General features: G+C 44.8%; 1 protein-coding gene across 2 annotated transcripts in view; it reads left to right on the top strand.

Moving 5' to 3' along the window:
• The window catches only part of KDM3A (lysine demethylase 3A), a 47,736-nt gene extending 32,735 nt beyond the window's left edge, over positions 1-15,001 (top strand). For both annotated transcript variants that reach the window (XM_031441303.2, XM_064481939.1), the window contains 12 exons: positions 229-356; positions 1,872-2,067; positions 3,357-3,529; positions 3,920-4,156; positions 5,315-5,486; positions 7,858-7,945; positions 8,547-8,677; positions 11,562-11,681; positions 11,762-11,901; positions 13,128-13,304; positions 13,387-13,521; positions 14,295-15,001. In XM_031441303.2, coding sequence (XP_031297163.2) covers positions 229-356; positions 1,872-2,067; positions 3,357-3,529; positions 3,920-4,156; positions 5,315-5,486; positions 7,858-7,945; positions 8,547-8,677; positions 11,562-11,681; positions 11,762-11,901; positions 13,128-13,304; positions 13,387-13,521; positions 14,295-14,375 — 1,778 coding nt within the window. In that variant the 3' untranslated portion in view covers positions 14,376-15,001. The remainder of the gene's footprint in view (positions 1-228; positions 357-1,871; positions 2,068-3,356; positions 3,530-3,919; positions 4,157-5,314; positions 5,487-7,857; positions 7,946-8,546; positions 8,678-11,561; positions 11,682-11,761; positions 11,902-13,127; positions 13,305-13,386; positions 13,522-14,294) is intronic.
• The last annotated feature ends 556 nt before the right edge of the window (positions 15,002-15,557 follow it).

The raw sequence follows: 15,557 nt of genomic DNA, 5'->3' as shown, positions 1-15,557 counted from the left end.
TCCAAAGCTTTTGATTAAGGTCTTACAGTTTTGTAGAAGGAAAGAAAATGGTGCACTTTGGGGGAAGGCATACTTAGGCTGGAAAGGAGGGGTGTGAGCGCCCTAAAAGAAAACGCTGCTTTAAAAAAAAAAGTTATCCTGTTGGAAATATCAGCTTCTGCTTTGTAATGTTGAGGTTGAAAGTACCTAACATCCTTGTTCAGATGTTTGCCTGTGCCCTTTTTTTAGCCCTCTATGATGTTGGAGACATTGTTCATTCTGTAAGAGCAAAATGGGGAATAAAGGCAAACTGTCCCTGTTCACACAGGCAATTCAAACTCTTTTCAAAGCCAGCCTCAAAGGAAGACATAAAACAGGTATTACTGTTTATGCTAGATTCACCAACCTCGTGATTGTTGTCTGTCTGTTTTCAAATAACCCAAAGATTTCTGTAGTATATTTGAAAGGAATATGGGGAGAGCTGTCAGTGGAAAGAGCTAATTCATATGTTTCATGTGATGCCTCATACACTCATTCTCAATTTTCACGGACCTCTTCTGTAGCCTCTTTTGGTAGGCTTTTAATTTTTTTTCCTTGAAAAAGCAAAAACCTCTTCTATCATAGTCTGCCTAATAAGCTGCTATCAAATTTGTATGGGTTTTTTAAAACTTCTCATGTTTTACAGAGTTAAAACTATTCAGATAAGCTTTAACATTTTTTAAATTACTAAATATATTTTACCTATACTGTATATAAAGAATTGAAGGAAATAGTACTGAAATGCACCTTTACGTAGCTATCACTCAGCATAAAAAATGTCCATTTCCTTGTTGCTCACGTGCCTCTTCCTGCTGGCATCTCCTTCACCTCCAGCATCATACCTTCCTCCCCCACTATCTCCCTTCCTCTCCCTCACCCCAGCAATCATTATCCCACACTGTACCCCACATTTTTAGTAACCAGAGATGATTTTACGTTTTTATAAAGCTGTGGTGTCAGAGGCAGCATACGTGGAAGAGTTGTGATCTTTGGAGTCTGAGCTGAAGTTGAATTCTTTTTGTGCCACTTTCTAGTTGCACAACTTTGGCTCAAGTGAACTGATACATGTGCTTCAACTTCCTTATCAGTCATAGGGGAACAGCACACAGTGCCGGTAATCAGGCATCTCAGAGTCACATCGCACGTGGAGCACGGCTGGGGCCGCAACTGGAATTTGACTATTCTTTTTCCCTCCTATATATGTGTAAACTCACTAGCTAAGTTGTCAAGGCAATTTTTTAAGTGACAGAAAAATAAGTGGAGTGTTCTGTCAATTTTTTTTTTCCAGTTTATGTTTGAGTTCTTTATAGAGCTGTTCATCACATTTTAAAGCCTACTACACTGTGCTAAAATCAAAGGAGCATTTTCTCTTTTTTTTTGCATCCCATTTCCTTCTGAATTCACAGCTGTATTTCCTACCCTGCCTCATTTGTTCATTCACTCACTCAGCCGCTGGGTGTGGAGTGCCTGTGTAGGATACTGGGGTGAGTTCACAGGCACAGTGGGCACAAAGTGGGCATTTTAAAGCAGTGTGGTGGGTGGAGTGATAGGGATACAAGTGAGCATGAGATGATGGTGCAAGGGTGGGGGTGGACATCGTGCTATATTTAAATTCTTAACATGTCTTACACTGTCACTAGTAACACTCAGAAACTAAAAACTTAAAAGCTCTCCTACCTCATGGCTCTGCTCTGTTGTCGCGAGATTCCTGCATCTGTGGTGATGTCCAGGGCCGCTGGGTGGTTTTGTTTTGAGTATTTATCTCTTACTGGTGAGCAGTTAGGAGAGAAGGTAAGAAAAGGAAAATGCATTTTTTCAGTTTGTGTAAAATTACTCTTTTGTACTTAACACAGACTTCGTTAGCTGGAGAAAAATCGACTCTTGGTTCTGTGCTCCAGCAGAACCCGTCGGTGTTGGAGCCACCGGCTGCGGGTGGGGAAGCTGCCTCCAAGCCGGTCGGCAGCGTGAGGCCTGCCTGTCCAGCCAGCACATCTCCTCTGAACTGGCTGGCAGACCTGACCAGCGGGAACGTCAACAAGGAAAACAAGGGTGAGTGTTTCCTACGGGCTTCTGAGAACTGTCGTCTGTTCCCAAAGGGACTTGGCAGCCTCAGTTCTTGTGAGAGCAGAGTGGTTATAAGTCGCATGGAATGGAAAGTGGTTCCCCGTAGTCACCCTGAGACCTGACACAAACGCAGGTGTTTGCAGCCGGCAGCGCCGGAGAGAACTTTTGCTGATGCTAGAGCTCTGGGTGAGGTCGGGATTGTGTTTGGCAAGAAAGGAGTGGGCTGAGACTTGTCTGTTCCAGTGGCGACTTTTGCCTTTCTCTCCTTACCCTGTATATATTTCCTGTTTTGTCTAAACTGGAATGTCTGGCTTCAGCTTTATTTTTCTCATCGGTGCTGTTGCCTCGGTCAAGATGCTTGATGATAGTATAAAGAACATGGGTTTGGAATCAGGTAGTTGGATTAGAATTTAGATGATTCTGCTTTCTGGCTATGTTACAAGAAAGAAAAATTGCAGATCAGTTTCTTTCATGCAAAGATTCTAAACAACACTTAAACGTGAATAAAATTTAACATTATAAATGAAGGAATTATACAGGGTGACCAAGTAGGGCTTCAGAAACGCAGGTGTAGTTTTAACATTAAAAAAGTGGGAAAGAGTCTCGTGACACAAAAAGTAAAATTCAATACCTATTGATAATTATTTTCTAAAAATTTTAAATTAGAAACAGAAGGGAACATCCTTAATCTAATGAATTTCTGCAATAAAACTAGCAGCAAACGTCCTAAATAATGACTGAATTTTTTAATGAGTTGAATCATTTTTAACAGTTTCCCTCTGTGTTTGGGCACAACAAGGATTCCTGTTCTCACTATTTTATTAAACACTGTGCTGGAGTCCTGGCTATTGCAGTCAGGCAAACAAACAAAAAGGTGTTAGGATTGGAAAGAAAGAGATAAAACTGCTGATGTTCGTAAACAATCTGACTATACCTGTGAAAAATCGGAGAGAATCTATATTTATACACAAATCTATCAAGGTTGATAATTACAATGTTAATTTATAAAAATCAGCTGTATCATGTATACCAGGGACAAACAAATAAAAAATACCATTTACCATAGTATCACCTTGGATATTGGATATTTATTTTTTTAATAGCAGTTGGAAGTCTTTGTCTAAATCAGTAATATATTGGTATTAATTCTCTTAAGGTTTTTGGTTCCAGTAAATTAAAACCAAGTTCCAAAGAAATTCTGTTAATAGAAGACTAGTAAGGGATTTGCCTTTCCGAATGCTTTTCCATCTGGGTGTTTTTTATTTTGTCTTTAGAAAAACAACCAACAATGCCAATTTTAAAGAATGAAATCAAATGCCTTCCCCCGCTCCCCCCCTTGAGCAAATCCAGCACAGTCCTCCACACCTTTAACAGCACAATTTTGACGCCTGTAAGCAACAACAATTCTGGTTTCCTCCGAAATCTTCTGAATTCCTCTACAGGAAAGGTATGCATTTTCTTTGTTGTATGTGTTACTCTACCTTGTGAAGGTGAACAGAGTCAGAACAGGAAGGGGCTAGAGAAACTGAAACGCAGTAGAAAGAAGGATCTGAATCCCGTGCTCTCCTTCGTGGGCACAGACACTGTATCGCTGGCGGGTGGGCTTCACGGGGCTGTGATTCTGGGCTGGGTCGCTTCCTCCTGTTAACACTTCCTCCTACACCCACTTCTGAGAGATGTGGTGTCTGGTAGGGAAGAGGACTTACCTCTTTGAGGGCCCTGGCTTGGACTCTTTCCTGGATTGTAACGTATATTCAGCCTACCATTATGAGAATGGGTTTTTGTTTTGATGGTTGGGAATGACGTATTTAAGACTTGTATTCTTTTTCAAATTCAGACAGAAAATGGACTCAAGAATACACCAAAAATCCTTGATGACATCTTTGCCTCTCTGGTGCAAAATAAGACTTGCTCTGATTTATCTAAGAGGCCTCAAGGGCTGACCATCAAGCCCAGCATTCTAGGCTTTGACACTCCTCACTACTGGCTGTGTGACAATCGGCTACTGTGCCTGCAGGATCCCAACAACAAGAGCAACTGGAATGTGTTTAGGGAGTGCTGGAAACAGGGGCAGGTAGGAGGGGCCTCGCTCCCCAGCCCAGCCCGCGTCAGACCCCCTCCTCGGAGCCTCAGCCAGACTTCTGACAACCCATCCCGCATACCGCCCCCCGCCCCAATAAGTAGTGTATACTTTATACTTTATCTCATTTTTTTGTACTTTATTGTTTAGGGTGAATATAGTTAGAGAAGAGTGTGGCTGTGAGTCTTGTTTTTTACAGCAGACATTCCTGAGCTATATTTTCCAATAAGGTTTTGATTGCTTCCAAGCAGTCATCCTTGGATTCTTGATGAGCGCGTTGTGGGCTCAGTGAGTCTTGTGTGGTAAACCTCAGTAGGAGAAGTGGGGGTATAACTAGGGCCGATGAGTTTTGGGGATTAGACAAAATAGGAGAAAAATCAGGTGTCCCTCTTCCATGAGTTAGAATGTTGTGCCGAAGGCAATTCTGGGTGGTCCTGCGCCATGGAGTACCGTAGGACCAGACAGAGTCCTCACTAAAGGAACACTTTGCTCTTGGCCAAGGCCAGGACGTGGGGAATTGCCAAATATAAAAATGTATGTATTTAACCAAAGAAAACATTTTTTTCAGTCCTGTGTTCTAACAAGATTTGCTCATGATGACAACAGACTGAATGCAGTCCATTAGCATTTTTATTTGGATTACATAATGTTTTCTAAGGATTGAACTAGTTGCCAATATTTTAGCTAGGCTGTTTTGCCTACAGGTCAGGATTTCTGGCTTGTCGTGGATAACCGAAAGACTTGGCAACCGCAGGGCCATATTCCTGCCTGGTAACAACAGACTAGGGTCCAGTGGCAATGTCCTCTTTGGACAGAGCACTTCCCCTGACTTTGTCTCCTTCACATCCCTTGCTTGGCCCCTGAGCCTTGGCGTTGGAATTCCGTGAGTGATGGGAACTGAGGCAGAAGGTGTGATCCTTGATCTTAGAAGCTCACTAATGTCGTTTGAGAGCAGGGGGTGTGTAGCCGATGAGTGGTGAAGACAAGAAATGTTGTGGGAGCTCCGAGGCCTGAGCTGTCTGTCACTTTGGGATCTGAGACTGAGGATCAGGCACAGAGGAACAAAGCAGCAACTGTCTGAGGAGGGGCTGCTGCGGGTGTGGGGACCAAGCTGGGGGAGTTCAATCTAAAGTCTTCATTCTCTTCTCTTAGCCAGTGATGGTGTCAGGAGTGCATCATAAATTGAACACGGAACTCTGGAAACCCGAATCCTTCAGGAAAGAGTTTGGAAATCAGGAAGTTGACCTAGTAAATTGCAGAACCAATGAAATCATCACAGGAGCCACAGTAGGCGACTTCTGGGATGGATTTGAAGATGTTCCAAGTATGTGTTAAAGGCCTTCTAAGGGAGTTGAGGATGTGAAAGGAGGGGACACAGGAGTTGCAGGAGTCAGGCCCTTCAGGGACAACAACAGCCTTTCCTGTGACTCTGGAGTCTATAATAGTGTCTTATCCTCCTCCCTTTTCTTTTTACAAAGTTTGTGCTTTTGAACTGAGGCAAATTCACTTTGTAGTCCCTTGGAGAGGTGAGGTTTTGGCCACCTCTTCTTCAGGTGGCTCCATGTCTGTCCTGTGACAGAAATGCTGTACTTCCACTTGTGCCCCTGGGAGGGGAGCCCAGAGCCAAGGCTTGTGACTCAGGCTGGTGGTTTTACATAACCTTTTGATTTTTTTTAAATTGTAATTATTGTTTAACAAGATACGTAGACCTGAAGGAGCTGGGGAGTGTGTATCCCTTTAACACAAGTTACCTTGCTCACCGCCTGCCTCACCTGGGCCGGGGGATTGTGGTAGGAAGGAGGCGTGTGTGTCTGGTGCTGAGGTTTGGCCCTTTCTGTGGACTGGCCAGGCAGCAAGCTGTTTCCAAGAAGCCCCTCAGCACAGGCACCTGTCACCATGCTGCCATCATTCTTTAGACTTTCGGTAACTCGAGTTTGCTCGGTTATCATTTTCATTCTTATAAGACATGCTTTCACCTCGTAATCACCTGCTTCCTTATTTCCTGTCACCCACTTACATGTTGTGGCCCAAACCATCAAACTTTATACAAAGTTATATAGCCAACTCTTAAATAGGGAGTGATGGGGTTTCCACACATGGATGTAAGATGGGGGTCAACATCTGTCAGACAGAGGAGGAGGAAGCAGGGAGGGGAGGAAAGGGCGTCAGCTCAGTGCAGACTCAATGAAGCCTCAGCCAGTCTGGGAGGGAGTTTGGGGCAAGCCTTGCCCCGCATTGTCTCAGATGGGGCTGCGGTGGGGAAAGCCAGGGCCTTTATCCCCTACCTCCCAGGTCTCTAGGTGCTAGTGCCCCGGGAAGGGCAGGACCCCGAAGCTGTGTCTGGGCAGCAGGTCCTTGAAGGGGGCTCGGGGCACAGCTACCACCGTGCCTTCCAGTTAGGTCTGGGTTGCAGTCCTGACTCTTGCTGTGTACTTGACATGGACGTGAGCTTGTAATTTAATTTTTCTGGGCTCATACTCTCTCCTGCCTGCAGACGGTGAGGGCAGCCCAGAGTCCCCCACAGCTCACCTTTCCACAGTGATGGTTCTGCTGCCCAGATCCTCAGTGCACCGCCCACACTGAAATGCCGCTGGCACCCTGTGTTTCCCTGTGCATGGTCCCCTGGAGCGCACACCTGTTTAAACTAGGTTTTGCGATAGATACAAATGTTAGTCCTCTAGAATATAGGGTTTGAAGTCAAACCTGGGTCCCCGTTTTAATTCTGTGACAGAAATGCTGTGCTTCCACTTGTGCCCGCGGGAGGGGAGCCCAAAGCCAATGCTGCTTAATAGCTGGATGGCCTCACGCATCTGTCCATTTCCTTGCCCAAAATAGGAATATTAAATAGTGCTAGATCTCACTGGGATGTTGGATTTAGTTGTAAGGACTAAATGGCTAGAACACTTTAGCAGAGACTGGAACACGGTTAAGATGTGAAATAATAGTTGTCACTGCCGTTAATCCTAACTACCAGTGTATCTTTTTCAGTTGGAGTTCTTTGGTTCTTGGTTCCTTGGCATTATCTGCAATGGGTAATTGTCTTTTTTGCAGGAAAATAGTTCTGACTAAACCCTGCATACATCAGGCAGAAGGTGGGGAAGTGGCGAGGGGGGGGCATGGGGACTGGGAGGCCCTCTCCCCAGTCCCTGGACAAAACATCAGGTAGCTTCAGTCTCTCTGAGCAAAATAAGTCATTTATATTTCATGCTGGCCCCAGAAAACTGGATTTTCTAAACATCTGTGGCCTTTGATTATTAAAGTGCATTGCTGTGTGTTAGTTAGGGAGCTGCTCACTTCTTCTAGGACACTGTATAAGAGGAGACTGGGTCTGTCAGAACACCACCTGTAGACAAAAGGGAGTAGTGGCCGAAATCTCAAAGAATAAGTGGCAGTTTAATAAGCATCTGGAAAAGACAGGGCTCCAGTACAGACTCATTGGCCATCTTTATTTTGCTATCCCTTGCTGCTTCCTGGGTGCAAATGGATTTCTTGGCGCTGTAGAAATAAAATGCTTGGCACTTAGCAGGAGGTGAATATTAGAGAAAAATAATACATGTGTACTAAATATATCAGGTTATGAAGATTTTACAGAGATAAATAAATTTAATTTGCATCGTAGTGCTAATTTGCCATTGACTTTGGTCTGTTTCTTAGTTGTGAAAAGCAACAACCCAGTAATTCCGGTTACCTTTCAGACCGCTTGAAAAATGAAAAAGAGCCTATGGTGTTGAAACTGAAGGACTGGCCACCAGGAGAAGACTTTAGAGACATGATGCCCTCCAGGTACGGGTATGGGGAGGGCAGAGGTGGCTCTGCCCTGGACTTGAGGGAGAAATTCTTTGTGAGGTGGTGAGATGAAGAGGTTACGGACTTTCAGATCTGGCTGACTAATGAAAACACCGCGTGCTTCCATGGTAGCGCTCTGCCAGTGGAGGGCCGACAGACGGCGCGCGCTGGCCTGGAGGCAGCGGTGAGATCAGACGTGTTAGGACCGAGGATGATGCAGTCATGTCATTCCTTTAGACAGCAAGGCAGTGCAATTGCTCGATCCATTTTCCTGATTTGAGCTTGAACCTTGGAAAGAATCCTCATAACTGATGAATAATATATCCCTGAGTACCACTTCTTACAGGAATTTATTGTTCAGATCTTTTGTCTGAAGTATTCTAGATCATTTGGATACAAATGTGTGCTCTAGGAGAGAAAGAAGATGTCTTTGTTCATAACTACTGTAATTCTAACCCTAATACTGTTAATGATAGCTGACTGCATCTACACATGCACAGATGTTTTTGTTCCTTTTGGTGTGGAAGGAACGAAACAAACACCACAGTGTATGAGAAACACACACTTATTTTGCAAATTCATGGTTCTCTTGTCCTAGGTTTGATGATCTGATGGCCAATATTCCACTGCCTGAGTACACAAGGAGGGATGGCAAACTGAACTTGGCCTCGAGGCTGCCAAACTACTTTGTCAGGCCAGATCTGGGTCCCAAGATGTATAATGCTTATGGTAAGGAAGAAACGGCTAACTTGGAAAAATTGTCACAGAAATAAAACAAGTTAAAATGTTTGAAACATTGATTTTTGCGGGGGGGAGTTGGAAAATGTCTGTAGTCCTAACCCTCAGCCACAGCAGTCGTCTTCATTTTTGCATATTTCCTCTCATTCATTGGCTCGTGTTCCTTTCCTAGTTGTAGGGCACATGCCATTTAAAATTTTTCTTTTCTACACTTAATATGACACTGTAAAATCTTTACATATTGCTTACTGGTTTTTAGTATGATCGTTTTAATGGTTGCTTGGTGCATCATTGAATGGATGTAATTTTATTCATTATTTTTAATGTTGCTGGACATTTAGGTCAGTCTGCTAGCATTCCAGCTGCTTTAGCATCTGTTACACTTAAGTGCTCTGCTCTCTGTTGGTGGGTAGTAGTTAGTTGCTTAAGTTAAAGTTAGCATTGAAAGTGCTGAATTGTAGTCCTTTGATTTACTCCTTCCTCCCATAATTATCCCAACTCCTGTCTCTCAGACTGGAAGGGGAAGAACAGAATCTTCTGCAATCTTTGCCATGTTCTCCAGACACTGTTGGGGCAGAAGTGGTTATCTGAGAGGTTTTCAGAATAAACAGTCTGCTTGGTGTAAACAACTTGACAGATTTCCCCCCCAGACGCTAGTAGATGGCAGTGTTACTCTATGATACTTGTGACATAGTGGTTCCATTCAGAGGAAGCAGTTAGGGGCTGAAAATAATGAAAATGTGTTCGTCTTCAAACACCTTACACCTTATCATAAACATTACAGAGCGGTCATTTTTCGAAAGTTGAGTGACTGAGCTGTGACTCCTCAGTCAAATAGAGTAGAGTGAAAAGGTTCTTTGGAAATATCAGGGGGTTAACCTCTGTCCAGCTCCAGCAGCACCAACTGGTTTTACAGATGGGAACCAGGACTGGAGGGGATTAGAAGGGACCTTGACCTGATCAGGGTCTCCAGGGAGCATCTAGTGGCAGGTCTGGGACTAGGACTCGGGTCCCCTGGTTTCCAGGCTGGAGCCAACCTCCAGCCCCTGCACACTGTCACCCAGCAGCCCCTACTGTGTCAGCTTATGTTCTTTTCATAAAAGTCTGTGGTGTGTTTTGTTTACAGGATTTTCTATTTTCTGGGAATCCTTTCCCTGGGACCATTGTTTTTGGGTCCATCTGTATTCAGGCTGCCTCAGTGTAGAGGCTGGTTTTATCAGTGTGCAGTCACCCGTAGCTGGGGTTGGATGGACTTTGGGCTGACGGCTGGGTAGGTGTCGTTTCCTTTGTTTTGCACAACTCTTTTGTACTCAGTTTGGCACTGGCCAAACCAGCAAGCAGCTTCTGCTGAGGCTGTGCGACCTGTTCACCTCCCTGCCTCCCCTCAGCTCTCTCTCCTTCCTTCTGCCCCAGTGGTAACCAACATCCTGAAGTTTGTGTTTATCGTTTCCTTCCATTTGTAATTCTACTGTATATATTTATATTCCTGCAGAATATTTTTGCAGTGTTTCCCCCGGATTTGAGCTTTATATAAACAGAATCAGACTTTTGGAGCTTCACCTGGTCCGTCATCAGTAATTGTTCATTTCATTCATTTGCCTTCTATCACGTTACTTGCTTTTTTCTTCTCAAATTTTACTTTTTTACTTTTTATTATAAAAATACTTTCCAAATGCACTGAAAACTTAAGAGTCTAGTACAGTGACTTCCTATATACTCATTACCCAGTTACAACAGCCATCCAGTTTTTCTGTAATTGTTTCATTATTTCCTCTCTTTATATTTTTCCTTCAGCATTTTAAAGAAAATCTCATATATCCTGTGATTTCACCCAACATTTAAGGCTTCACCTACTCCTAGGGCTGATTATTTCAGCAAATGGGAAAGAAAGGAAAGCACAGCAGGGCTCGAGGGCCGGGGCCCCAGGTTGAAATTGTGAGGCGCCCCCTCCTGTGTGTAGCTGCTCTGACAGCCACAGGCCCCCGCAAGCCAGAAAGCCGTCCCTTGGCCTCCGGACAGGACAGGGCTGCTTCAGGGCCTGGCGGGTTAGGAGACAGCCTCCGCTTGCCCGCCCCATGCCTGGCTCCCCTGCGCGGCCCGGTCTGGAAGCCGCATCCTCATGTCAGGGTGGGCGTGGTGAGCCTTGGGTGAACGCGGAGCCAGTGGAGCCTTCTGCTGGGGTAGGAGGTGAGCGCTCGGACCATGAGTGCCGGTGTGGGCCTCGTGCTCTGGCTCACCTCTTCTCTTTCACATTTGAGGGGACCACAGAGCGCACTGGACAGGGTTCCTTCTTATACTGACTACATGGTCATTTGCGGTCCTGGCTTTATGTGTACGCAGCGGGGGCGGGGGCGGGGGCTTCTGTTAGACTCTCCATCTTACGTGGACCCTGGGCCGACGTCTTGCCCCAGAGCCCTCCTAGGCTGTGACAACTGAAGCTCGAGCTCACCTGGTTGAGCAAACACCTTTGGCAAATCCCAGCCCCAGTGGTCCACTCTGCCATTCCCGAGTCCTGCTTTCTAGTTTCGGCTTCTAAATATTTCTTTTCTTGCCAGCATATTGACTTATTAAAAATTTCTTTTCAATAATTTCATCCAGGATTTTTAGTTGTTCTCAGCAGGAGGGACCTACTTCGCCTATCACCAGAAACAGAAGTCTAGTAGTAGGAGTTGGGTTTTTATTTTTAATTATTTAATAAGAGATTATCTGAAATCAAAGTTGAAAGAGTAAAATAATTTAATATTAAATATTGTTCTATTACTTTTACATGCTTAGAAAGGCAACTTCTAAATTTTGTGATCAAGTATCCCTGGGAGTGGGGAAGACTGTGTCAGCTTTGGTGTCTCAGTAAATATAAGGCATTTTCTGTTTGCAGGATTAATTACTCCAGAAGATCGGAAATACGGAACAACAAATCTTCACTTAGATGTATCTGATGCAGCTAATGTCATGGTCTATGTGGGAATTCCCAAAGGACAGGGTGACCAAGAAGAAGGTAGGGTGCTGAGCACAAAGTGGGGCTTACTCTCTGAGCTGGAGCTTGTGGTCTGATACTTGCTTTTCCTCTTGTTCTAGAAGTCCTTAAAACCATCCAAGATGGAGATTCTGATGAGCTCACAATAAAGCGATTTATTGAAGGAAAAGAGAAGCCAGGAGCCCTCTGGCACATATACGCTGCTAAGGACACAGAGAAGATACGAGAATTTCTTAAAAAGGTGTGCTCCTTACCCCCTGGCGTGTGGCAAGAGGCATGCAGAATAGCAGTATTAGAGGAGACTGTGTGCTGAGGACCCGCTGGGTTAGCGGGGGGTAATCCCAGCTCCGGAGGCCGAATCTGGGCGTGTCAGATTGGCCAGGCCGAAGCTGCCTGCCAGGGGGCGGCCGTCTCTAGGTGATCAGGCTCACACCTCTGAGAATAGGGGGGCTTGTCTTTCCTACGTCTGTGTTTTATGTTTTAGAGCATTTGGAGATTTCTGTGCTCTACCTTCAAGGTAGTTCCTCTGATCTTCACGCAGTATCTGTTTTTATTGCTATGAAACTCTGTGCACTTCAGAAGTGCGTGTCAGTCCTTCGCCCTTGATGGCTGTGTTCTGAGTGAGTCCGTGTTGGTTTGTCCTCCCTCACTTAGTGGGAGGTCAGGAAGATGTCTCGCCCTACTGTGGCCTTGAGCTTGTGAAGGGCCATGGGAAAGGGATGCTGGGTTGGAAGGTTCCAGGTTTCCAGTAGTTAGCAGGTTGTTTGGCAGGGGTTCTGCTTGGAGGTTGTAGGCAGCAGGAAAGATGGGTGTATTCAGTTTTCAGCCTGTTTCCTACTGGGGCTGCTGACGGCCGCCCAGATATCGGTGGCTGGTCTCTGTGGTTGTTCACGAGGAATAAATGTGAACACACCTCGCCTGCTGCCTGGTACCAACTGGGTCCATAACCAGCATTGGTTTGAATCAAGATGTTTCTGACTAAGGATAATTTGACTCTTCCGGAAAACCTGCTGGTCACCATATTGTTCCTTTGATAGTGTCACCCTGAGTCTGCTGACAGATACCGGGTCTAGAATAAACAAGATTAATCTACAGTCATCTTTGGGATTATTAAGTGGACACAGGTTTTTCAGAACTGCAGTACGCCAAGCCTGTTTCTAAGGAGCTTAACTACTTACATTCAGAAGTCAAGGCCAAAATATTGTCCAAACACAGGATTTACAAAAAAATATGCAGACTGCCAGTCGTGGTTTATAGGAAATGACAGAAGAGAAGCCACGTTTTCTTTCAGCCATCTCTCGATTCATTCAGTTAACGTCTTGGGGCACTCGTTGTCCCTTTCTGTCAGCAGGGGCGCAGATTGAAGAAGGCCTGACGTTACCGACTGCCACACTGTTCAGGGGGCAGAATGCCCCCCTTGGGTCTCAGCATGTTGCTCGGTTTCATAATATTTTGAATGTATTCTAGGTCTCAGAAGAGCAAGGTCAAGAAAACCCCGCAGACCACGATCCCATTCATGATCAGAGCTGGTATCTAGACCGATCCCTGAGAAAGCGTCTTCATCAAGAGTATGGAGTTCAAGGCTGGGCTATCGTGCAGTTTCTTGGAGACGTGGTATTTATCCCAGCAGGAGCGCCACATCAGGCAGGAACCATTACTTTATTCTTTATTCTCTTTACACTGCAGACTTCTGCACGTGTTCCTAACGTGGCTTGTCGTTCTCCAGGTTCATAACTTGTACAGCTGTATCAAAGTGGCTGAAGATTTTGTTTCCCCAGAGCATGTTAAACACTGCTTCTGGCTCACTCAGGAATTCCGCTATCTGTCACAGACTCATACAAATCATGAAGATAAATTACAGGTAAGAATAGCGCTGATTCCCGGCCTTCTCTGACTCCGGCTTCATGGCCCGTTACCGACCTTATACGAATAATCAGCAAACTTGGCCACATCACACTCAGTACGGTGACTTGATGAACTGGCTTTGTGTCTAGTTCTGTCTACTTAGGCAAAGAAGGAATGAACCCAAAGGAAATCTCATTTCAGTTTGATACTGTTTAGACTCTGTAAGGGGCTGTGCCCCAAAAGAAAGGCTTTAGTATTGAAAATGAATAGGCCTGACTTTTGATTCTGGCTCAGCTGTCAGACAGGGGTCTTGAACAAAGACCTTTCATGCTGGAGTGTTCTCAGCCTTGGGTAGAGCGGAACAGAATCTCTGTGATCCAAAGTGGGCCTGAAAGGGTGGGTTTTTTAGGGGCTTTCAGTAGTGAGTTATATAACATATAATTCCATGTTTGAAAAACTAGGGAAATAGATAACCTCTGAAAAATAGAACTGTATCCTGGGACTTGCTTCTCCTGCTCTCCCGTGGAGGCAGGGCCATGTGAGATCAGAGCCTGAGGAAGGGAGGAAACGAGCTTTAAGTTCCTCAAAGGAGGCATGGGTTTTAAATGTGTATGTGCTACTAGCCGAAAGGAGCCTGGAGGCCTTTAAAATATTATTAACATTTCATACTGAATTTGGAGTTTTAAAATCCGAGATCATGGTCATAAAATTGGTAGGGGAAAAGTTTATTCTTAGTGACCGACTTTAGATTTAGTGGTAAACTGACCATATTTTCTCTCATTCTTCTAGGTGAAGAACGTTATCTACCACGCAGTGAAAGATGCGGTTGCTATGCTGAAAGCCAGTGAATCCGGTTTTGGCAAACCCTGAGGGCCCCAGAGACGCCTTAACCCTGCACATTGGAAGCGAATTACTGGCAGCTGTTCAAACTCTCCAGGCAGGATTCCTGTGGACTTTGAGATTCATGTTACCTCATCTTCTTTTTTAAACTGTACCCACCTGGTAAGGGTACTCTGTCTAATGTATATTTCTAGTGTTTACAGACACTAAATGTGTATATGTAGTAACTATTTACAGAACATGCATCCTTAAACTGTGACTTCTCCCCGAGGGCAGAGCTTCTACCCAGCTGTAAAAACAAAACCTCTCATCAGCTCTGGAGCAACATCTGCAGTTATTCCCCAGCTGTTTGGTTGGACAGCTTAGTCAAATGGGTTAATAACTATTAGGGATCACCGCGCAGTTATCTGGATGGCGTTTTGTTTTGCATCCGAGCACCCTCTCCCCCGCCCCGTAGGGCCCAGAGAGCAGTGGAGGAAGCGGCAGCCAGCGGTGCGGCCCTCGCCGGGCCGCATTAGGGCCGGCGTTACAGAGCAGAACTCAACTACTGTACAATTCTTGGGGTTAACCATCTTTAGTTAAATGGAGTTTTAATTTAAATGAAGCTTTGCTAATTTTACGTGTTCCGCATTTTGCATTAAAGTATTCATATAATGTTTGGACTCAGTTTTTTGGCATTATCCTCCAGTTATGGATTCAGTGTACCTTCCGTCAGATGTTACAGGCGTAAGAGTTTGCCCCAGGAACTCGTCTTAAAAAGCACAGAAATTTGATGCTCTAGTGATTTCTGAGCGATTATTATAATGCTAACGTGGAAACAAGTTTCTCCCCAGCCGGGTGGAAACCCTTGTCACACTTTTATAAAGAAATACCACTGATTAACTACTTTTACAAGTGGGAATTAACCAAAAAACCAAATAGTGACCGGCTAAATGGTTCTTAAAAGGTGGGAGATTGAAATACTTTATCTTCTGGCCCTTCATAATTTAAGCATTTATAAAGGAAAATGAAATTAGTAGAAGTGTCAAAACAGTAGCATCTCTATGAAGGATGAAAATTCATAAAGAAGCCACCTCTCTGTAGCTCACTGGTTCTCCATTAATTTGGAATCAAGTAGCATAGACGAGGCCGAGAGTCTGGGTTTTTACCTATGAGCTCAGAGTAGAAGGTCAAAGGTCCCTGACTAAGGCCAACCCCCTCCAAGCCAGAATC

This window comes from Camelus dromedarius, chromosome 33, assembly GCF_036321535.1.
Source record: "Camelus dromedarius isolate mCamDro1 chromosome 33, mCamDro1.pat, whole genome shotgun sequence".
Lineage (NCBI taxonomy): Eukaryota > Metazoa > Chordata > Mammalia > Artiodactyla > Camelidae > Camelus > Camelus dromedarius.
This window is presented reverse-complemented; position numbering and strand designations above follow the sequence as displayed.